The 23,450-nt window shown below is 45.7% G+C and overlaps 2 protein-coding genes across 3 annotated transcripts in view; one reads left to right on the forward strand and one right to left on the reverse strand.

Moving 5' to 3' along the window:
- The window catches only part of LOC117965683 (85/88 kDa calcium-independent phospholipase A2-like), a 31,863-nt gene extending 20,852 nt beyond the window's left edge, over window positions 1-11,011 (reverse strand). The window contains exons 1-7 of one of the 2 annotated variants that reach the window (XM_059016441.1): window positions 10,816-11,011; window positions 8,893-9,128; window positions 8,218-8,433; window positions 7,191-7,374; window positions 5,788-5,978; window positions 3,981-4,077; window positions 2,525-2,707 (exon numbers count right to left, since the gene is read on the reverse strand). In XM_059016441.1, coding sequence (XP_058872424.1) covers window positions 2,525-2,707; window positions 3,981-4,077; window positions 5,788-5,978; window positions 7,191-7,374; window positions 8,218-8,433; window positions 8,893-9,113 — 1,092 coding nt within the window. In that variant the 5' untranslated portion in view covers window positions 9,114-9,128; window positions 10,816-11,011. The remainder of the gene's footprint in view (window positions 1-2,524; window positions 2,708-3,980; window positions 4,078-5,787; window positions 5,979-7,190; window positions 7,375-8,217; window positions 8,434-8,892; window positions 9,129-10,815) is intronic. The other variant, XM_059016440.1, reaches the window with a different exon arrangement.
- A 7,685-nt stretch (window positions 11,012-18,696) lies between these two features.
- Window positions 18,697-23,450, forward strand: part of LOC117971140 (tripartite motif-containing protein 16-like) — a 33,540-nt gene continuing 28,786 nt past the window's right edge. Inside the window, exon 1 of the mRNA XM_059016412.1 lies at window positions 18,697-18,790. Coding sequence (XP_058872395.1) covers window positions 18,697-18,790 — 94 coding nt within the window. The remainder of the gene's footprint in view (window positions 18,791-23,450) is intronic.

Here is a 23,450-nt window from a genome sequence, read left to right on the forward strand (position 1 = left end):
ATTATTATTATTATTATTATTATTATTATTATTTATTTCTTAGCAGACGCACTTATCCAGGGCGACTTACAATTGTTATAAGATATCACATTATTTTAACATAAAATTACATTGTTTTTTACACATTATTTTTACATACAATTACCCATTTATACAGTTGTTTTTTTGTTTTTTTTACTGGAGCAATCTAGGAAAAGTACCTTGCTCAAGGGTACAACAGCAGTGTCCCCCACTTGGGATTGAACCCACGACCCTCCGGTCAAGAGTCCAGAGCCCTAACCACTACTCCACACTGCTGACCTATTATGAATAAAAACTCAGTTTGGGATTCTTGCATGTTGGATTAAGATTTGGTGCACTTTGATTATTATTATTATTATTATTTATTTCTTAGCAGACGCCCTTATCCAGGGCGACTTACAATTGTTACAAGATATCACATTATACATTATTTCACATTATACAGATATCACATTATTTTTACATACAATTACCCATTTATACAGTTGGGTTTTTACTGGAGCAATCTAGGTAAAGTACCTTGCTCAAGGGTACAACAGCAATGTCCCCCACTGGGGATTGAACCCACAACCCTCCGGTCAAGAGTCCAGAGCCCTAACCACTACCCCACACTGCTGCACACTGCTGATTCATGTCAGATTGATTTTGAATAAAAGTTCAGCTCCAATTTGGGATTTTTGCTTTTTGTACCGCGTTTTAATTCTTTAACGAATTGGATAAAGCAAAGGCAGAATACTGCATACACGAGACGAACAGGTACATGAAATTCTACTTGTATTCACAATATCATCTCATTAACTTACTCCAACAGTTTATCATTCATTCTGATTGTCCTTTCACTATAACAAACCCCTTGACATAACGAACAAAAGGCTTGGACCCAGACAGGTTCATTCTAGCGAGGTTGTACTGTACAATAAAACCCTACAGTTAATATGTCTATGACAGACAACCAGAACTGAAGAGCAGCTCATAGTCCACTAACCTCAGCACAGACTTATGAATTAAAAACACGCTACATTTTAATAATTGCAGTAAAAAAAAAAAACTCAATGACTGCAAGCTTCATAAAAAGGTAAGGGGACATTAAGAGGAAATGATATTTGAAGATACCAACTCTTATTAAAAACCCAGTTAATCAGAGACACTCATTTCAATTTACAGGAGAGAAAAGTTAAACATCTGATTTTTTAATAGCAACGTCATGAGATGAAATATTGATTGACATGTTCTATGTTGCTATGTTAGCATACTTCTGTCTGTCTACTTTGTTTGAACTTAAGGATGCGGTCAACACAGGAAGTTCTAAAATATACAAATAAATGTAAGTACGTGCAAGACGGCAGGTAAGAGCTAGTCTAGGCCAGCTCTGTGGCTGCAGGGAGAGAACTGATGAAGAGGAAGTGTGATCGTGTCAGGCAGCAGCTGGAGACGAGATACAAACAACGTTCACGGTATAAAAGAGGCAGGTGCCCAGAACTCTGGATCAATTTATGACGGGTATCTGATGACTGCACTCCACTCCCACAGATACTTTGTACTCTAATACATTTTATCAACATCACATCCCTCTGTGGGTGTACTCTCTCGTGGGGTCACTGTGTGAGGGCGTGCTCTCTCGTGGGGTCACTGTGTGGGTGTGCTCTCTCGTGGGGTCACTCTGTGTGGGTGTACTCTCTCGTGGGGGTCACACTGTGTGGGCGTACTCTCTCGTGGGGTCACTGTGTGGGCGTACTCTCTCATGGGGTCACTCTGTGAGAGAGTGCTCTCTCGTGGGGTCACTCTGTGAGAGAGTGCTCTCTCGTGGGGTCACTCTGTGAGGGCGTGCTCTCTCGTGGGGTCACTCTGTGTGGGTGTACTCTCTCGTGGGGGTCACACTGTGTGGGCGTACTCTCTCGTGGGGTCACTGTGTGGGCGTACTCTCTCGTGGGGTCACTCTGTGAGAGAGTGCTCTCTCGTGGGGTCACTGTGTGGGTGTGCTCTCTCGTGGGGTCACTCTGTGTGGGCGTACTCTCTCGTGGGGGTCACACTGTGTGGGCGTACTCTCTCGTGGGGTCACTGTGTGGGCGTACTCTCTCGTGGGGTCACTGTGTGTAGGCGTACTCTCTCGTGGGGGTCACTCTGTGTGGGCGTACTCTCTCGTGGGGTCACTCTGTGTGGGCGTACTCTCTCGTGGGGTCACTCTGTGTGGGTGTACTCTCTCGTGGGGTCACTCTGTGGGCGTACTCTCTCGTGGGGTCACTCTGTGTGGGCGTACTCTCTCGTGGGGTCACTGTGTGGGCGTACTCTCTCGTGGGGTCACTGTGTGGGCGTACTCTCTCGTGGGGTCACTCTGTGTGGGTGTACTCTCTCGTGGGGTCACTCCGTGTGGGTGTACTCTCTCGTGGGGTCACTCTGTGTGGGTGTACTCTCTCGTGGGGTCACTCTGTGTGGGTGTACTCTCTCGTGGGGTCACTCTGTGTGGGTGTACTCTCTCGTGGGTTCTCATATCTCTGTCCTCTACCTTCATGGCGAGGTGCAGGGGGGTGTCTCCGTTCTGTCCCTTGGCGTTGCTCTGCGCTCCGTGGGTCAGCAGGACCATGGCGGCGCCAAACCTCTTCCTCCTCACCATGATGTGCAGCGGCGTCTCTCCACTCTGGCTCAGGTAGTTCACATTGCATCCCCTCGCAATCAGCAAGCGGCACAGCTGAGGAGAGAAGAGCAGGCAGCGGTCACACAGCACCCAGCACTCCTGTCTGTCTGTCTGTCTGTCTGTCTACCCACATTGCATTCAGCATTGCCCTGGTGTGGAGCATGTTCTCCTGGTATGCCCTGGGTCCCTCCATTACTCAGGAAAGTCAAAGGACTGCTATAGCCTGTATAGTTTACCACAGTATTCATGCAGTGTTCTCATGTTTTTTCCATGCATTTATTATAGTTTACTCTGGTTTGCCATGTTTATTAATATGCTTTACCATGTCTGTCTGTGCTTTACAGTGCTTCCCTATGCTTTACCAGACCTCTCTGTGCTTTACAATGCTTCCCTATGCTTTACCAGACCTCTATGTGCTTTACAATGCTTCCCTATGCTTTACCAGACCTCTCTGTGCTTTACAATGCTTCCCTATGCGTTACCAGACCTCTCTGTGCTTTACAATGCTTCCCTATGCTTTACCAGACCTCTCTGTGCTTTATAATGCTTCCCTATGCTTTACCAGACCTCTCTGTGCTTTACAATGCTTCCCTATGCTTTACCACACCTCTCTGTGCTTTACAATGCTTCCCTATGCTTTACCATGCTTCCACCGTGCTATCACACTTTGATTTGCTTTTACTATGGGATCTTTGTGTATTCTGACAACGATGGTTACTATCCAGACGATAATGCACCAATCCACTGTGCCAGAACTGAGGAGCACGACAGAAAATCAGACATCTTCCACGAACATCCCTGGATCATAATCCAAATGAGCATGTCTGGGATGAACTGGAACAATCCTCTGCCTGCCTCTTTAGGTTTGAAATATTAATAACTAAATGAATTATGATCCCTCGAGACACCTTCCAGCACCTTATGGAGTCTGTGCCGTGTCAAGACAGTGATCAGGGTAAACGGTGGCCCAACCCCACATTAAAGTACAGGTCCAACTGAAGCAGCAAGGCAGTGCATGTTACTAACATACTGAAAGGTTGCTGGTGTTAATACGACATAAGCAGGTAGCTTTTAAGACAGGGTTTATAATGGTGTGGTTGCTAGGTTTAGGACAGGGTTATTAATGGTGTGGTTGCTATGTTTAGGACAGGGTTTATAATGGTGTGGATGCTAGGTTTAGGACAGGGTTTATAATGGTGTGGCTGCTATGTTTAGGACAGGGTTATTAATGGTGTGGCTGCTATGTTTAGGACAGGGTTTATAATGGTGTGGATGGATATGTTAAGACAGTGTTTATAATGGTTGGATTGCTCTGCTCTGTTCTTACCTCTGGGGTCTTTGTCCAGTGCAAGGGGGTCCCTCCGTAGCGGGGATCTTCAGAGCAAAGCTGGTTAGGGTCAGAATCCAGTATTGCCTCCACACAGCTAGAGAGAGAGAGAGAGAGAGAGAGAGAGAGAGAGAGAGAGAGAGAGAGAGAGAGAGAGAGAGAGAGAGAGAGAGAGAGAGAGAGAGAGAGAGAGAGAGAGAGAGAGAGAGAGAGAGAGAGAGAGAGATCAGTGAGCAGGGTGCTTATCACACTCCTTAGATGTGTCTTACAGACTAATGACAAATAAACGTATTTCTGAAGTCAGGTTGTCTGTCCTCTTCTCAAACTGTTTCCCAGTTTCCGACTCACTGTTGCCACAGTTACAGTGGTACATGATTGGGCAAAAACGAATGGTGACCCCATATTTTTGCTCTTCTCAAAGATCTATACAAACATTCGCCTTAAACACACAATCTAAAGATATACAATTGTACTAAACAGAAACACAGTTATAAAAGCAGACAACGTTTCGATGTGGAATCAAAAGTAGAGCAAACTGTAAAAAGTTTTCAGGTTAAAAAAACATCTTACGTAAAGACATGTTCTTAAAAGTCCTACTTTTTTGCCTGAAACGCTACTTACTGTGCCTGAAACACTACTTACTGTGCCTGAAACACTGCTTACTGTGCCTGAAACACTACTTACTGTGCCTGAAACGCTACTTACTGTGCCTGAAACACTGCTTACTGTGCCTGAAACACTACTTACTGTGCCTGAAACGCTACTTACTGTGCCTGAAACGCTACTTACTGTGCCTGAAACACTACTTACTGTGCCTGAAACGCTACTTACTGTGCCTGAAACGCTACTTACTGTGCCTGAAACACTACTTACTGTGCCTGAAACGCTGCTTACTGTACCTGAAACGCTACTTACTGTGCCTGAAACGCTACTTACTGTGCCTGAAACGCTGCTTACTGTGCCTGAAACACTGCTTACTGTGCCTGAAACGCTACTTACTGTGCCTGAAACACTACTTACTGTGCCTGAAACACTACTTACTGTGCCTGAAACACGACTTACTGTGCCTGAAACACGACTTACTGTGCCTGAAACACTACTTACTGTGCCTGAAACACTACTTACTGTACCTGAAACGCTGCTTACTGTACCTGAAACGCTGCTTACTGTGCCTGAAACGCTGCTTACTGTGCCTGAAACACTACTTACTGTGCCTGAAACACTACTTACTGTACCTGAAACGCTACTTACTGTGCCTGAAAAACATGGGTTTGATATTTTTGTATTCACACATCAAGGCTAAATAAACTAGGGAATTACTTTTTCCAACTTTTACTCAGGAATATTTGCTAGAATTTTTTTCTTCTTCTAAACATTGCAGTGTATCCAGTTCATGCTCCCTCCTGCAACAGTGATGGTGCTGATTGTAATCAGTGGAACAGAAAACCACCATTGTTGCAGGAGGGGGCACGATCTGGACACACTGCGATCCTTAAGACATTTTTTTCTCCTGGCAAACGTTCCCAAGTAAACGTCAATAAATATATTGCCCAGTTGATTCATGACGCATGATGTGAATTAATTTTTAAAAAGTCATCAAGAAGTTAAAAAAAATAAATAAATAGAACACTGACATGGACAAAACGGGGCACAGCAAAGGCAACGGGATGCCCATCTTATGATCTTTGCAGGGTGTTCTGTAACACTTTAGTACTAAAAGAAATCTCCAAGTATTTCTCACATGATCACTATTGAGGGTTTCACAGTTAAGCTATCCTAATAGCAGCTTTGGGAACAGTGTGCACACCTCTTCTCAGAGTACTTGAGGGCGGTGTGGATGGGGTAGCCCTGCCCTCCGATGATGTCGCAGCGCGCCCCGCTCTGAAGGACAGCCCGGACGGTCTCTGTCTTTCCCAGACGGCAGGCAATGTGCAGGGCTGTCTCTCCACTGCTGCTCAGCTTGTTCACCCCTCCCCCAGAGGAGTGCTTACACAGGAGCTGCAACACCCAGGAGAGACACAGGGGGGTCAGCTACACAGATACAAACCTGTCCAATCCAGCATCACCCAGGAGAGACACAGGGGGGTCAGCTACACAGATACAAACCTGTCCAATCCAGCATCACCCAGGAGAGACACAGGGGGGTCAGCTACACAGATACAAACCTGTCCAATCCAGCATCACCCAGGAGAGACACAGGGGGGTCAGCTACACAGATACAAACCTGTCCAATCCAGCATCACCCAGGAGAGACACAGGCAGCAGGGTCAGCTACACAGATACAAACCTGTCCAATCCAGCATCACCCAGGAGAGACACAGGCAGCAGGGTCAGCTACACAGATACCAACCTGTCCAATCCAGCATCACCCAGGAGAGACACAGGCAGCAGGGTCAGCTACACAGATACAAACCTGTCCAATCCAGCATCACCCAGGAGAGACACAGGGGGGTCAGCTACACAGATACATGTACACTGTACCTGCACAGCACTTCTACGGCCTGTGTCTGTTTTTCAAAGTGTTCAAACAGTTTCTCATTGATACCTTGGGGGTACAGTATTAGATGTTACTGTACCTCTGTAGTCCAGCACAATGTTCTGGTCCCAATCGATGCTGGATTAGGCAGGGTTTACTGTATCTGTAGCCTGGACAAACTGTGCCTGAAGTCCCAAAAACTGGGTAAACACAACCGGAGTACGGTCTTAAATCCTCTCAAGAATACTGTCTACTGGATTGGAATGGAATGAGGGGGGCTGTTCAGTCCAGGCACTTCGGATTTTCAGCCAAACTCAAAGCAAGAGAGCGGGAGACTTACATGAGCAAATGAGCATCAACATACGAGCAACCTAGAACCGCTCAGAATGATTGCAAACATCAAAAAAATTAAAATTCTATCAAAATGACAAATTAATTTACATGCTCTTTAACGTGAAATCAGCTCAAATCCTGACATCAGGGATGGAAATAAGACTCCTATTGCACAGCAGTTTCCACCATTCCAGGTTTTACTACAAACTTGATTAGCCCCAGTGTATGAGTAACAAGCTCAGGTGTTCCTTATTAAACTCATTATAAAACCAGGAATGGATCAGACTGCTATGCAATGGGAGTCTTATTTCCATCCTTGCGCGGTGAATCCGGCCAGTACGTGTGTTGACGCAGCCCCCGGTGGCTCTGATGCAATGGAAGCGCCGAGGCAGGTGCAGTACCTCCATGAGCTGGAAGCTGTCCTGCCGTGCTGCGTAGTGGAAGGGTGTCTCCGCGTTCTTGTCCACTACGTCCAGCTTGGCCTGGCAGTCTTCCAGCAGCTCCCGCACACACTGGGGGTCCTCCTTCCTGCAGGCCAGGTGAAGAGGGGTGCAGCCCTCCACCCCATCCCGACTGTTAATCTGGCTGAGAGGGGCAGGGGGAGAGAAGCAGGCTTTACCAGGGACAGGAAATCAACTGAAAGAGCCATAGTGATGACCACAGAGTTCTTCAAGAGCCACGAGAAAGAAAACACTACAAATAACACAGGGAAATACAGCATATTTAATTGCACTTTGCTTCAGTGCATTTGTGCTTCTTCACTATTTATTCATAGTGTATTCCACACACACATTAGTGTTGTACACATGTAGTCTCAAACACATTCATGTCATACTCAGTTATTTTAAACTCTACTGCAGTGCTTCTGGTTATAACAGGTCATCTCTGTGGTCACCGTCATAACAAATAAAGTTAAAACATTTAAATGTGTTTAATATTAAGATCAGAATGAAACAGAATTCTAACTGCCCTGGTTTAAAAAGCAGATTGCTACGGGTCAGAAATGTATCTGAAGTAATGCATGCTTCATCTTGATTAGACTGGATCTGTTTCAGCTGTCAAATACAAGGGACTCTGAAATTTAAATCACTCCTGTGGCATCAATAGAGCTCTCAAACATGTCTTCTCTACAAGTACAGCTGGTACACTAGAGTGCAACCTTTAACCTGTCCCCCTGCAACACCGCTAGTCGATGTAAAAACACATGAGCAGGAAATACCACATAATGAGATGGACAGATTCCTCAAATCCCCAAAATATATGGTAAAAAATGTCAACCAAATATTATCACGTTAGCGATTCTAATAAATATTAGTCTTAAACAAGTTTCCACATTATGGAATAAGTGGTTCGCTAGATATGCGTGTGATATATGGGCACTTTCTGTTATACCAGAATGCTTTGCAAATGTACGAGAGTCACACCCACCTCAGGACATAGTTGTGTTTGAGGCAGTCCCTCAAGCCGGTTTCCACGGCGATGTGAGCTGCTGACCAATCAGGGTGGTTCCTCAGGCAGTCTGTGATTTGCTGCAGAATCTCGATGCGCAGAGGTAGTTGGGAGCTCTCGTAAAAGGGGCGGAGTTTCAGGGAGTACTGGGGGAACCAATTCCTGGCGTCGACTTCCGAACCAACCTGGAATAACCTGGATGAAAAACATGTGCCGATCAATACCTCAGGCCCAGGATGTCATTCTTCTTGGACTGTGATCTGCCCAGATTTCAGAAAGACAAACCCCACGCCCAATTTACAGTGCTGTGGCAGGTGAATCAGTCCCATGTTGTGCACCCTATTGACAGTGCTATGGCAGGTGAATCAGTCCCATGGTGTGCACCCTATTGACAGTGCTATGGTAGGTGAATCAGTCCCATGGTGTGCACCCTATTGAAAGTGCTATAGCAGGTGAATCAGTCCCATGGTGTGCACCCTATTGACAGTGCTATAGCAGGTGAATCAGTCCCATGCTGTGCTATTGACAGTGCTATAGCAGGTGAATCAGTCCCATGCTGTGCTATTGACAGTGCTATGGCAGGTGAATCAGCCCCATGGTGTGCACCCTATTGACAGTGCTATGGCAGGTGTTGAATTTGTTTTGTTATCTTACCGTAGTGCAATAGTCTGTGTTCTGTCCTGATTCAGGAGCAGACAGTCCCATGACTGCGCCGAGGGGTTTCTGTACAGCACCACCCTGCCCTCCTCCTCTAGCCGGGAACAGGTTCCCCCTGCATAGTCCGAAAGTAGTACCTCCCTCACCCGGTACGGGTTTGTGAAGAGATTAGACACCGATGACAGGGTGTTGTTCACCAGCCGGCCGAAAAACTGCATCGTCAAGACAGGGCCCTGGGGAGACAGAGACCTAATTAATTAATGAACAAAAAAGAGCCAGAAATCTTACCTGCAGTGGATTTCCATTCACTATATAGGTCTCACATGTGCAGTTTTGAAAGATGCACATGTGGCATGTATGTATTTCCATTTTAAATCATGATCTATGGTCAGCCACCAGGTCAAGAAAGTTCTCTGTTGTGTTCTGTTTTACTTGACTTTCACAAAGTCTCTTCCTATTATTTATTTCTTAGCAGACGCCCTTATCCAGGGCGACTTACAATTGTTACAAGATATCACATTATTTTTACATACAATTACCCATTTATACAGTTTTTTTACTGGAGCAATCTAGGTAAAGTACCTTGCTCAAGGGTACAGCAGCAGCGTCCTCCACCGGGGATTGAACCCACGACCCTCCGGTCAAGTGTCCAGAGCCCTAACCACTACTCCACACTGCTTCCCTTACTGTTTCATTTTTCTATTTTACTGGAGCAGTGACCTCTGGGTCAAGCATGTTACTGGCTGTAAAGAATATGTAAAGAGATTGAAGGGTTAAACAGATGTTATGAGTACATTGCGTGCAGCACGGCTACCAGGTAAGCTGTTCACAGGATAGACAAACAAGGAACTGAGTGGCGTGTGGGGACCTGACTGACGGCTGGAACACTGCTGACACAAAGAGAAACTAAACTAGCAAAAAACAAGATTTAGAGCCACACATGTTTAGGAAAGACATACAAGACAGGCATTTGAGAAGCACTGAAGATCCACCATAAACACACAATAGCACCGTGCCCGATGCCCCCCAGAGTTTAGGCAACTAATTACTGCTAATAACACATTGTGTCTAATGATCAGGATTAAACTGTAAAAGTGTGACTATTGATTATTAGAATCAATAAAGGTTAAATTCTGCTAACCCTTGTGTGTGCTCCTTGACACAGGAATGCAAACATAATATAACTGCCTTACAAATGTCAGTCCATTGGGGAAGCAATTGGTTGGCTAGATGGCAGGACTTGCCAAACTACATACTGTATATGTACCAGATATCATGTTTTCACAATGGGTGCTATAACATGTGTTTCTTTCTAAAACAACAAGTTAAAAACAAATTTTAAAAATGTATGTCCTCCACTGTATCCAAATCACAGTGGTCTACACTGGCTTTTCTTGACTAGCCAGCTGAGAGAATTCCAATAAAGATTTAAATCTGTTCTTAACTAGTGTTAGGGCTAGAGCAATACAATGAATAAAACAGGAAGGGTTGGGTTACATGTAATATGCATGAAATTAAACTTAAATAAACGCTAATAACCGTTAAATACATTCACACAACAAGTAGTGCAAAAAATATAAAAACACAATACTACCTTATATAAACACATTTGTAACATTAGTTATATACCATAACAGTAAACGCCAAAGAAAGTGAAGAGAGGCCGGTGCGCTGACCCGTGGATAATCTAACACAGACAGCACGGTCGGGACTGTGCGGTCCTGTGATGAGTGGCCTGTGTGACACTGCACTTTGCAAACTTTAAAACCAAAGAAATATAAAATATTGTTCTCAAAATACGACCATCTTCTTGTTTAAAAACATCATTCAAAACAAGAAGCTGATCGCAGAATATAACTCATATACCGTGAAACACGTCACGCATTAATCATTCTTAGCATTCAATAAATGATCCTTTACCTTTGGTGCTGTACGTCATTAATCCTAAACCGTACTCAACACTCGTGCGCAGATGCAAGTAATATTATTATGAATAATCCTCTTAAACAAATCTCCGATCGCCTGACTGACTTTTGATCCAGTTTATTGCGCGGTGCAGCATTACTCGTCAACCAAGCCGGAATCGGGGATCTCATCGCCAATCACTGGAGAGGGAATTTCATTCAGGACCGCAGGACTCGCCAATAAGAGAACGAAGTCAAGGCTGGTGGGCGGAGTAAGGGCGGGTGTATGATCTGTCATTGTTTCCATAGAGATGTGCAGAGGCAGAAGTGCCGGTTGAGATGTCACTGTGGAGTGCATTAGACTCGGACAAAATTACAAAAGTGTATTCATTTGATAAAGTGGTTTTGAGGAAAATGTGCGGCCATCTTGTGATTGAAAAATAGTTAGTGATATACCGTCCTGTACTTTTTGTAAAAATGCCTACCGTGAAAATAGAAAATAACAATAGACTTAAATTGGAAAAAAAACGAACCATGCACTTTATTTAGATAGAGCGGTGCAGCCAGGTCCCTCTGCACTGTATTTAGATAGAGCAGTGCAGACAGGACCCTCTGCACTGTATTTAGATAGAGCGGTGCAGACAGGACCCTCTGCACTGTATTTAGATAGAGCGGTGCAGCCAGGTCCCTCTGCACTTTATTTAGATAGAGCGGTGCAGCCAGGTCCCTCTGCACTGTATTTAGATAGAGCGGTGCAGCCAGGTCCCTCTGCACTGTATTTAGATAGAGCGGTGCAGCCTGGTCCCTCTGCACTGTATTTAGATAGAGCGGTGCAACCAGGTCCCTCTGCACTGTATTTAGATAGAGCGGTGCAGCCAGGTCCCTCTGCACTGTATTTAGATTGAGCGGTGCAGGCAGGTCCCTCTGCACTGTATTTAGATAGAGCGGCGCAGCCAGGTCCCTCTGCACTGTATTTAGATAGAGCGGTGCAACCAGGTCCCTCTGCACTGTATTTAGATAGAGCGGTGCAGCCAGGTCCCTCTGCACTGTATTTAGATAGAGCGGTGCAGGCAGGTCCCTCTGCACTGTATTTAGATAGAGCGGTGCAGCCAGGTCCCTCTGCACTGTATTTAGATAGAGCGGTGCAACCAGGTCCCTCTGCACTGTATTTAGATAGAGCGGTGCAGCCAGGTCCCTCTGCACTGTATTTAGATAGAGCAGTGCAGCCAGGGAGACGCCAGGGGGAGCAGCGCCACCGCTGAGTGAACAACTGCAGCTCTGCTGGGTACTGGAGTGGTTTGGGGAGGTGGTGTACTGAGTCCAGCGACCACCCCCATGCTGCAGAGTGGTGCTTCATTGTGACCACCTTGCCCCCTACCGGGGGATGGGAGAGGTGACCTAGACCCACTGATCAACAACCGGGGCGTTGAGCAGCCTGGCTCTGCTGTTGTGGCCCCAGGACCTATTCAGTGGCTCCCTCGGACCAGGGGGGCTCCACTGCATGGCCTGCACACCAGTCTCAGTGACAGAGACAACCGTCACTCCGTTGACTTAAAGCACAGTCCCCCCTCTTTTCAGGATGAAAAAGACTTGGAGGGGAGCTGTGTAACAGAGTGGCAGCAGGACAACGCTGAGCAGAGACAGAGCTGCAGCAAGAGGGGGAGGGGGAGTGTGGCCTCTGGACTGTGTGTGTGTGTGTGTGTGTGTGTGTGTGTGTGTGTGTGTGTGTGTGTGTGTGTGTGTGTGTGTGTGTGTGTGTGTGTGTTGTTATGTGCTGATTGGCTGTTTTCTGTCTGTGTTTCTATTGGTTTCCTTCCAATGTCTTAATTTGAATAAATGTATCACAATGTTTTTTATTTTATGTCTGCCTGCACTGTATTTAGATAGAGCAGTGGCCAGGTTGGAGCAATCTGCGTGTTTCATTTAATAAAAATAGCTTTGGTTAATTTAAACTCTGTTTCCTCCCCTTTCTTCCACTGACTCTCACAATACCTTTATTGCTTTGATGTTAGGAACTCAGGTCAAGTGCTGCTTCATTTCAATTTCCTTGTCAGAATAACAGTTTAGCAGCAATGCCACTGTGTTACCTCCTGTACAGCACAGGAAGTTGTGGGTGTCAAAAAGCAGCAATGGGTCTGTAGCGTTGGACTTGGAACATCTGCACATACAGACATAAAGCCAGGAAAAGAACCAAAAGAGCTTCAATTACAAGAAAAGAGGCAAACAAAAGGGCTTTAATGTGATTAGGCTGAAGTGATCACTCAGTAATGCTTTATTTTGAGTGTCATGCATAAGTATTTCATTTCATTAATATACAATAAAACATGTGCTGAAGTTTAGTTACATGTTGAACAGTCACTAGCTATGCCGTGCGTATGAGACGTAAAACCGAGGTCCTATTGTAAGTGACTCTGCAGCAGCAGTTGTGATGCATAGTTCACCCTCTAGTCTCTGCAAGTCTCTTTGAATAAAAGCGTCTGCTAAATGACTAATAATATCTATCATTAGACTGCCATTGGAGCTCATATTTCATATGTATGTTGAGTATGTTTTTGAGACTTGGTCGTTTTCCTGCTCCAGTAAAGAAAAGACATGCAAAGGCTGGTATGTAAAGAAAAGACATGCAAAGGCTGGTATGTAAAGAAAAGACATGCAAAGGCTGGTATGTAAAGAAAAGACATGCAAAGGCTGGTATGTAAAGAAAAGACATGCAAAGGCTGGTATGTAAAGCTACTAATACCCTATCCATGTGATCATCACAATCTGAAAGCAGGATTGTGAATGGCAATCATGTGGTCCAAACGCACATTATGTAGGTAGTGTGGATAGTTATAGAATAATATCGGTAACATTTCGTACCAGCATCCTTTTTTAAACCTTTTTTTAAAAGCCCTATGGAAGGGTGGGGGAATTCACTGACACAGGAGATAGGAAGTTATTTTTGAAACACCACTCAGGTGCACTGCTTTATTTTTCCCACACGAGGGCACTGCTGCACAGCCCAACCTGATTATTATTATTATTATTATTTATTTCTTAGCAGACGCCCTTATCCAGAGCGACTTACAATTGTTACAAGATATCACATTATACATTATTTCACATTATACAGATATCACATTATTTTTACATACAATTACCCATTTATACAGTTGGGTTTTTACTGGAGCAATCTAGGTAAAGTACCTTGCTCAAGGGTACAACAGCAGTGTCCCCCACTGGGGATTGAACCCACGACCCTCTGGTCAAGAGTCCAGAGCCCTAACCACTACTCCACACTGCTGCCCCTGATACCAACGATAAAACCGAAATGCAGAAAGAAAAAAAGGAAAATAAAACACTGCTAAAGAAAAGGTGCTGCCTTAGACAGTTTTCTTTAGCTGTCTTTCTCTCTCTCGCTCCCGCCACTGGTGTACTTGCTATGGTCTGCCGTCCAAGTTTTCGAACACAGCTCCTGTGGGGCAAGGGAACAACAGAGCGTTATTTTTATAGGCCAACCGACCCTCCCCCCCCCCCCCCCCCAAGACCCGCCTCCCAACCACTCAGAGAGAGGGAGAGACAACACAGCCTCTCCCAGCCTCCTCATGTCACTGCCATGATTGACAGGCAGATCCTACGGGGTTGCTGCCCTCTTCCTACAGAATCATGCATATGTCTGACAGCCAGCACAGACCTCGCCCTGTCACAAGCCCATTTTGATTAATTAATTAGGTTTACTGTTCACAAAAATTGTTTTAGAGAGAAGTTTTATTCTCATTTTATAAAAAAAAAGTTTTAATTTAATATAACGGGCAGTGTTGTGCGATTTGTTAAAATAGTTCTGTGCTAAGCCCATCATTTCACACATTTACATTCATACTGGGGCAGCCCATTACCCACTGTGTGCTTGTGAACAGGATGTGAGTGGTGTAAAACACAAGTGAAAGTCCAGACCAGAGTTCTCCCAAAAAGTCTGTGTTTATTTTAGAAAACACAAATAATAATAATAATAATAATAATAATAATAATAATAATAATAATAATAATAATAAACCACCCCTCTGCCAGCGATGGCATCGGGGGGAACACGGCAGGTTTACAGTCCTGAAAACAAATAATAATAACACTCCTGTGACCACAATCCTCCGTGCACGAAACTGTGCTCTTTCTCTGGGGTCGTGGTGAGTGCTGGTGCTTTGCTGTGCTGTGCTGTGTTGTGCTGTGAGGGACGTGCTCCGGGTCTAATGCTGGCTCCGCGGCTGCAGCTCCCAACTCTCACTCCTCCTCTGTCAGAGACAAAACAAAACAATAACAGAAACACAGGCTCCGGCTGGATACCGTCATCAGCGCAAGGGGGCCGTACTAACGTAGCTGCTTCCCCTTTGTACCCAGAACCTCCTCCTTGCAAGCAACCCGTTGCCATGGTTTCTCCAATAGGGGCCCGCCCCACAGCTGATTGCAATGGAATCCTTCCAGGTACATGCAACTACGCGCTCCCCCTAATATGGTCACCTTCCAGTTTCCTCCTACCGTCAAGGAAGTCCATCTAGGAGGAAGCATACGATCAACCTTACCCAGCGCCTTTTTTGGTCGGGAGGGAGATTTACAGTTCGAATTCTTTCTCTCTCTGTCACAGTGCTACATAAGGGTTTTCTAATCTATCGTCCATTTAGTTCCTATCAGAACACCTCACAGCTGAGTCCAGTAGGACATTTCAAACTGTCTTTAGACTAAGGCCACTTGTGACGTAGGTGAGGTGTGGCCTATAAAAATAGAATACTTCTCTAAGCATTTGGTTTTCATACGCGGTTAAAACAGGTATAATCTCAGTAAAGGACACATTCTTACATATAATTCAGTTTCTGCTCAGCCGGTTTATAAAAACCTGGCCTTGGTCCAAAACCCCACCTCTTAATGTTTTCATAACACAATGAATGGTTTTGTTTCTTATGAAATTGTCTCTTTGTCTCACTATAACAATACTGAAGACAGATTTCAGGTCAGAGGAGCACTTGAACTGTCCAGTGTGTCTGGAGATATTGAAGGACGCAGTCGCTATTCCATGAGGACACAGTTACTGTATGGGGTGTATTAACAACTGCTGGGATCAGACTGATCATACAGGTGTCTACAGCTGCCCCCAGTGCAGAGAGACCTTTACCCCGAGGCCTGTTCTGCGCAGAAACACCACGCTGGCTGAAGTTGTAGAGAAATTAAAGATGTCAGGACTCAATCCTTCACCTGCTCAAAGTTATGCTGGACCTGGAGCTGTGCCATGTGATTTCTGCACTGGGAGAAAGTTCAAAGCCACACAATTTCAATTCACTAGATGTGCTATAGCAAAAAGCTCAGAATCCTTCACAATCAGAGAATTCAACGTTAAAGGGTACATAAGGGCCTTTTTATTTTATTGTGTTACATGTTCCCATGTGTTGCTACAACTGTTTACGTGAGCACTGGTATATAATTCATAAAGAATTCCTCTTGATTACACTGGACACACGTCTCCCAGCACACAACACTGGTATATAATTCATAAAGAATTCCTCTTGATTACACTGGACACACGTCTCCCAGCACACAGCACTGGTATATAATTCAGAAGGAATTCCTCTTGATTACACTGGACACACGTCACCCTCTTACTCCGATGTAGATGGCTACACAGGTCTCCGCCCCCTCTCACTGTTTCAGCAGTTCCTGTTCAGCCTGCTTTTCTAAACCCGGCTCCACCTGATAGATAATGTGGGGAAGCTATAAAAAAAAAAGGCCAACAAGATGCTCGGATATATTGTGAGAAGTGTTGAATTTAAATCAAGGGAAGTAATGTTAAAACTTTACAATGCATTAGTAAGACCTCACCTAGAATATTGTGTTCAGTTCTGGTCATCTCGTTACAAAAAGGATATTGCTGCTCTAGAAAGAGTGCAAATAAAATAAAATTAAAACCATGCTGACTGTCTCCCAGGATACTGTTGTAGGAACAAGTCAATAATAAATAATTTAATGTTTATCTGGGTTGATTAGTTCTCTTATTAACCCTCTATGGCATGGCGTTGCCCTCAGGCAACAAACTACCTTTTTGGACCTCACACCGCCCCTTTAATTTTTTTAAATAAAAAAAATATATATAATATCACCTGACATGTCTGTGTCCAATGAATTGAGGGGCTGAAGTGGGTGTGGCCTTTTGTCTGGGGGTGGAGCAGTCCTTTCAGGAAGCAAAGCCGCATGAGACACAGTGCCACCAATTGGTAAGATAAAATCACTTTTTAACATGTTTAAATTGAAATAACTTTATATAAAAAAAAATATATGCATGTGCATGAGTATGTAAAGAAGTATGTTTGATTGTTTAAAGACTTATTTTTTTTTGTATTTATATACTAAAACTGTGTTTTTTTTTTCGTTGCCTCAGGGCAACATTGTGCAGTTGGACCACTTTTGTTCGGGCAATATCATGCTAAAGTGTGGAGATGTGCTCGGATGCATAATTATGACCATAGTCAATGTTTTTACTTTTCTATCTACTGATACTTACAGGAAATGGACACAAGAACATTTTATGGGCGGAAGGAACATGATCGAGCAGTTAGGGTCATTCCCTCTGACAGTAAGGACAGTGAGCTTGAGGAGAGTGACAATGAGGACAGTGAGACTGAGTCTGAGGAAGAAGATGTAGCAGAGGTTGATGTTCCACGCCTACCCCGGTGGAGAACACCCCACAATGCATACTTCAATGCTTACCCAGAATGGCAGGGCCTGCTTTCAAGATCTGATGATATCATGTCCCCCCTCCAGTACTTCAAGCAGTTTTTCTCTGAAGACATTCTGGAAGTTATTATAGGGTAGTCAAATCTATATGTGATACAATGTAATGCAAACAAGCCCCTTAACCTCACTACAAAAGAATTGGAGCAGTTCCTGGGTATTGTGGTGTACATGTCATTGTTTGGTTTACCATGCACCCGCATGTTTTGGAACAAAGCCTGCCGAGTGTCCCAAGTAGCTGACACCATGATACTGAATAAATGGGAGGCCATCAAAAAATCCCTGCACTTCAGTAACAATGAAGAGAGACAGGAGGAAAATGATGATCCACTCCACAAGATCCGACCACTGGTCACTCATCTAACCTCAAAACTGACATCAATCCCAATGGGTGAGAAGCTGGCTATTGATGAGCAGATGGTCCCATTCAAGGGAAGAAATAGATTGAAGTAATACCTGCCATCAAAACCAAAGAAATGGGGCTACAAGATACTCGTCTTGGCTGGCTCTGATGGTGTCCCGCACAACTTAGAAATCTACACAGGGAGAGTTGTACAACCCCCTGAGCTAGCAGATGTGGGAGCAAGTGGCAACGTTGTCCTCCTCCTGGCCCAGCCTATACCCAAGCAAGAGAACTACAAGCTCTTCTTCGACAACTGGTTTACGAGTGTCCCTCTTGTGCTCACACTGGCTCAGCAGGGAATTCACTGCACTGGTACTGTTCGTGGCAATAGACTACCAGGCGTCAACTTGATGTGCGATGCTGAGTTGAAGAGAGCAGGACGTGGATCTTTTGAACAGAAGATGGCCATGGTTGGAGAAACCACCTTGCACGTTGTGAAGTGGTACGATAACCGCTCAGTGACCCTTCTGAGTGATTACACTGGAGCCCACCCAGTCACCGAGGTTGACAGGTGGGATCGCAAGCGAAAGATGATCACCAAAGTCTCCTGCCCTGCTGTGGTGAAAGAATACAACAAGAATATGGGTGGGGTGGATCTGCTTGACTCACTGATTGCACTGTACCGGAACAAAATCAAATCAAAGAAGTGGTACCACCGGCTGGTGTTCCACTTCCTGGACCACCTGGCTGCTCTACCGAAGAGATTGTGAAGGCACTGGCATGAGAAAGAAGGAACAAATGAAGATGTATACCTTCAAGTCATACATCGCTGAAGGCCTATGCAAAAGTGGAAAGAGTCTGGAGCGCAAGAAAGGTCGTCCCTGTTCCACAATTGCTGGTGAGTATGAGGAGAAGAGGAGAAAAGGACCCGCTGCTCCATTTCCAGTCCCTGATATGCACCTGGATGCCACAGCCCACTGAATATTTATGGCTGAAAAGAAGGGGTGATGCAAGGTACCAGGGTGCACAGGTACACCAAAAGCCAAGTGCCGGAAATGTGATGTCCACCTCTGTTTCACATTGACCAGCAACTGCTTCCTGAGGTTCCACACAGAATAGGAAATCAGAGTGTGCTTTGTCAAAAAGAGAAACACTGATTCAAACAATAACCCACACAAACACACATTCAGACACACTGAAACACACACACACTCGCACATATACCCGCACACACAGGCTAACCCCTCCACACACACACACACACACACACACACACACACACACACACACACACACTCACACACACACAGACAGTCATTTGGATGTTGGTTTATATGTTTATATGAAATGTGAGAAACATTTATACATGAGGTGTTAGTTGTAATTAGCAGTAGTTTGTTTATTTGATTGTTTGATGTTTTGACTTTAAAGATTCTAATTGTGATTGGTTGGAACCATTTGTGGTTGATGTTTGTCAAAATAAAACTTTTTCTAATGCATATATTGCTTATTTTCCTTATTCCACTTATCATATGTACTATAGAAAACCTTGGTGTTTCAGTACCCTCGTAGCACATTGTTGCCCTGAGGCAACAAACCAATATCTGGTTGGGGGGGGGGGGGGGGACAAATTTTATGATGGATATATTATCAGGGACCCCCAAGCTCCCAAAAAATGGGGTGAAATATTTTTTTCCCCCCAAAATAAAAATTCATGCCATGTGTTACTAAGATCGAGGATTTATTAAGAACACACATACATGCACAGACACAACGAAATGGTTCATCAACAGCAGTATTTTATTAAGTGCACAAATAATAAACAGAAATCAGGAAGTCAGTCAGAAAGTAAATCTCTTAGTCTCTAAGCACAAAACACAATTCAAACCTCTCATGCTGGCAAGCAGGCAATTGAAATATGACACAACCTGTATCCACACACACAACCACCAGCTTCAACAGCAAGCAGGCTGTGACGTAGCTAGTACTTTGTTCACACACACACACACCCTCATAGCTAGTACTTTGCTCACACACACACACCCCCCCTCATAGCTAGTACTTTGCTCACACACACACACACACCCTCATAGCTATACACTCGCTCACAGGGTCACACACACCCACATACGAGCACAGCCTCAACTGAGATGATGCAGACAATCTTAGAATATATCACATTAAGCTTTTTAATGGTATATAGATTAAGGATATGGCAAGTTTACTTTTTAAGAAATTCTTCATACAACAATATGAGGTAGATTACTTATAGTTACTTCATCAAGTTTTGCTATTATTATTATTATTATTATTATTATTATTATTATTATTATTATTATTATTTCTTAGCAGACGCCCTTATCCAGGGCGACTTACAATCGTAAGCAAATACATTAAGTGTTACAATACAAGTAATACAATAAGAGCAAGAAATACAATAACTATTGTTCAAGCAAAGTACAAGTGTGACAAACCACAATTCAATAATACAGCAGATAATAGTGATAGTTACATCAGGATATGATTAAATACAAAATACTACAGGTTAAACACTTGGCAGATTACAGTATTCTGAAGTACAGGTTTAAATGCAATAAAATAGGGGGCAGATAAGAGCAAAATAAAGCACATTTAAATGAAGGGTGATAGTGTCCCAGGATACAAACAGAGGAGTTCTACAGGTGCTGTTTGAAGAGGTGAGTCTTAAGGAGGCACCGGAATGTGGTCAGGGACTGGGCAGTCCTGACATCTGTAGGAAGGTCATTCCACCACTGCGGAGCAAGGGTGGAGAAGGAGCAGGCTCTGGAGGCAGGGGAGCGTAGTGGAGGTAGAGCCAGTCTTCTAGTGGAGGCGGAGTGGAGAGGTCGAGTGGGGGTGTAGGGAGAGATGAGAGTCTGGAGGTAGCTGGGTGCAGTCTGGTCAAGGCATCTGTAGGCTAGTACAAGAGTCTTGAACTGGATGCGAGCGGTGATCGGGAGCCAGTGGAGTGAGCGGAGTAGTGGAGTAGCGTGGGCGAAGCGAGGCAGAGAGAACACCAGGCGGGCAGCAGAGTTCTGGATGAGCTGGAGTGGACGGGTGGCAGACGCAGGGAGGCCAGCCAGGAGGGAGTTGCAGTAGTCTAGGCGGGAGAGTACCAGGGCCTGGACCAGGAGCTGGGTAGCGTAGTTGGTGAGGAAGGGTCGGATTCTTCGGATGTTGCTCAGGAAGAATCGGCAAGTGCGTGCCAGTGTGGAGATGTGCTGGGAATAAGAGAGGCAGGGGTCCAGGGTGACTCAGAGGTTCTTAGCGGAGGAAGAGGGAGAGAGTGTGGTAGATTCCAGAGGAACAGAGATAGAGAGATCAGAGGAGGGGGAGGAGGAGGAGGGAAAGAACAGGAGGTCAGATTTAAAGAGGTTGAGTTTGAGGTGATGCGAGTGCATCCAGGAGGAGATAGCAGACAGACAGGTAGAGATACGGGAGGAGATGGTGGAGTCAGAGGTGGGGAAGGAGAGGAAAATCTGAGCATCATCAGCATAGAAATGGTATGAGAAACCATAGGATGCAATGAGGGGGCCCAGGGAGCGGGTGTAGAGAGAGAATAGGAGAGAATCCAAGACTGACCCTTGGGGGACTCCAGTTAAGAGAGGGTGACGTGTGGAGGTTGCTCCACGCCAGGTTACCTGGTAAGTGCGGTTGGAGAGGTAGGAGGAGAACCAGGCCAGAGCAGTGCCAGAGATCCCCAGGTCAGCGAGAGATGATAGTAGAATAGAGTGATCAACAGTGTCAAAGGCAGCAGAGAGGTCGAGGAGAATTAGGACAGAGGAGAGAGAGGCAGCTCGGGCACACTTTAGTGAGTTGGTGACAGACAGGAGGGTGGTTTCAGTGAAGTGAGCAGAGCGGAAGCCAGATTGGAGAGGGTCAAGCAGAGAGTGGTTGGACAGGAAAGCAGAGAGCTGGCGGTGTACAGTCCGTTTGAGGGTTTTGGAGAGGAAGGGTAGGAGGGAGACAGGACGGTAGCTCTGGAGGGAGGTGGGGTCGAGGGTAGGTTTTTTGAGGAGGGGAGTGATGGAGGCTTTTTTTAAGGCAGAGGGAAAGATACCAGAAAGTAGAGAGGTGTTGAGGAGGGATGGAGATGAAGGGGAGTAGAGCAGGAGCAGCAGCTTGAAAGAGGTGAGTGGGGAGGGGGTCCAAGGTTTGTGACCCTGGAGCAGGGAGGAGAGGTCAGAGTCTGAGAGGGGCAAGAAGGTGGAGAAGGAGGGCGAGTTAGTAGGGGATATAGTGGGTGTAGAGGTTGGAGCAGGAGGGGGTGCGGGGGAGGGAGAGGTGTTAAAGTGTTTGCGGATATCTGAGATTTTAGAAGAGAAGAAGGAGGCAAAGTCATCAGGGGAGATAGAGGAGGGAGGAGGAGGGGGGGTTAGGAGGGAGGAGAAGGTAGAGAATAGTTTACGTGGGTTGTTAGTGGAGGCTTGGATTACAGATTGGAAATAAGCACATTTAGCAGAGGAGAGAGTAGAGGAGAAGGAGGAGAGGAGGGTGCGGTAAAGGTCTAGGGCAGCAGGGAGTTTGGTTCTCTTCCATTTCTTTTCAGCAGATTGCAGTGCGATTCTTGCCGAGCGGAGCACCGAGGAGAGCCAGGGATGGGGAGGGGAGAGGCGAGCAGGTTGGGATGTGAGGGGACAGAGGGAGTTAAGGGAGGAGGTGAGGGAGGAGAAGAGGGTGGAGGTAGCAGAGTGTACGGAGAGTTGTGAAAAGGAGTCAATAGGAGGGAGGTGAGAGAGAGCAGTGGAGGCAAGGACAGAGGGGGAGAGAGATCGGAGGTTACGGCGAGAGGTGACAGTGGGGGTAGGAGGAGCAGGGAGAGGGGGGAGAGAGAGAGAAAAAGAGATGAAATAGTGATCAGAGAGGTCCAGGGGGGTGACAGAGAGGGTGGAGGGGCAGCAGGCCCTGGAGAAGGTGAGGTCCAGTTGACGGCCAGCTTTGTGGGTAGGAGGGGACGGAGAGAGACAGAAGTCGAAGCAGTGGAGGAGAGGGAGAAATCCAGCAGAGTGGCTTGGGTTGGAGAGATGGATGTTGAAGTCACCCAACAGGACAGTCGGGGTAGACAGAAAGGGGAGGGAGGAGAGTAGATAGTCGAGTTCATCCAGAAAGTGAGTGAGAGGCCCAGTGGGGCGATACAGAAGAATGAGCAGGAGTTGACAGGGAGAGGTTAGTTGGACTGCATGAAATTCAAAGGTATTGACAGAGAGTGAGGAGAGATCGGAGGGGACAGAAACGAGTAAGGAGGGAGAGAGCAGAAGACCAGTCCCACCTCCCCGTCCAGTGAGACGCGGGGTATGGGACAGGACGTAGAGAGAGGATAGGGCAGCAGGAGTAACAGTGTTATCAGGGGACAGCCAGGTTTCAGTGAGAGCAAGGAAATCGAGCGAGAGGTGGGAGGCAAAAGCAGATAGAAATCAGCTTTGTTAGCAGAAGAGTGACAGTTCCAGAGTGCACCAGAGAGTGTGCGGGAGGGGGGGAGAGGCAGAGAAATGAGGTTAGAGGGGTTGGAGGAGCAGCAGCGGAGGGAGGGCAGAGGACGA

Source organism: Acipenser ruthenus, chromosome 53, assembly GCF_902713425.1.
Source record: "Acipenser ruthenus chromosome 53, fAciRut3.2 maternal haplotype, whole genome shotgun sequence".
In the NCBI taxonomy this organism is placed as follows: domain Eukaryota; kingdom Metazoa; phylum Chordata; class Actinopteri; order Acipenseriformes; family Acipenseridae; genus Acipenser; species Acipenser ruthenus.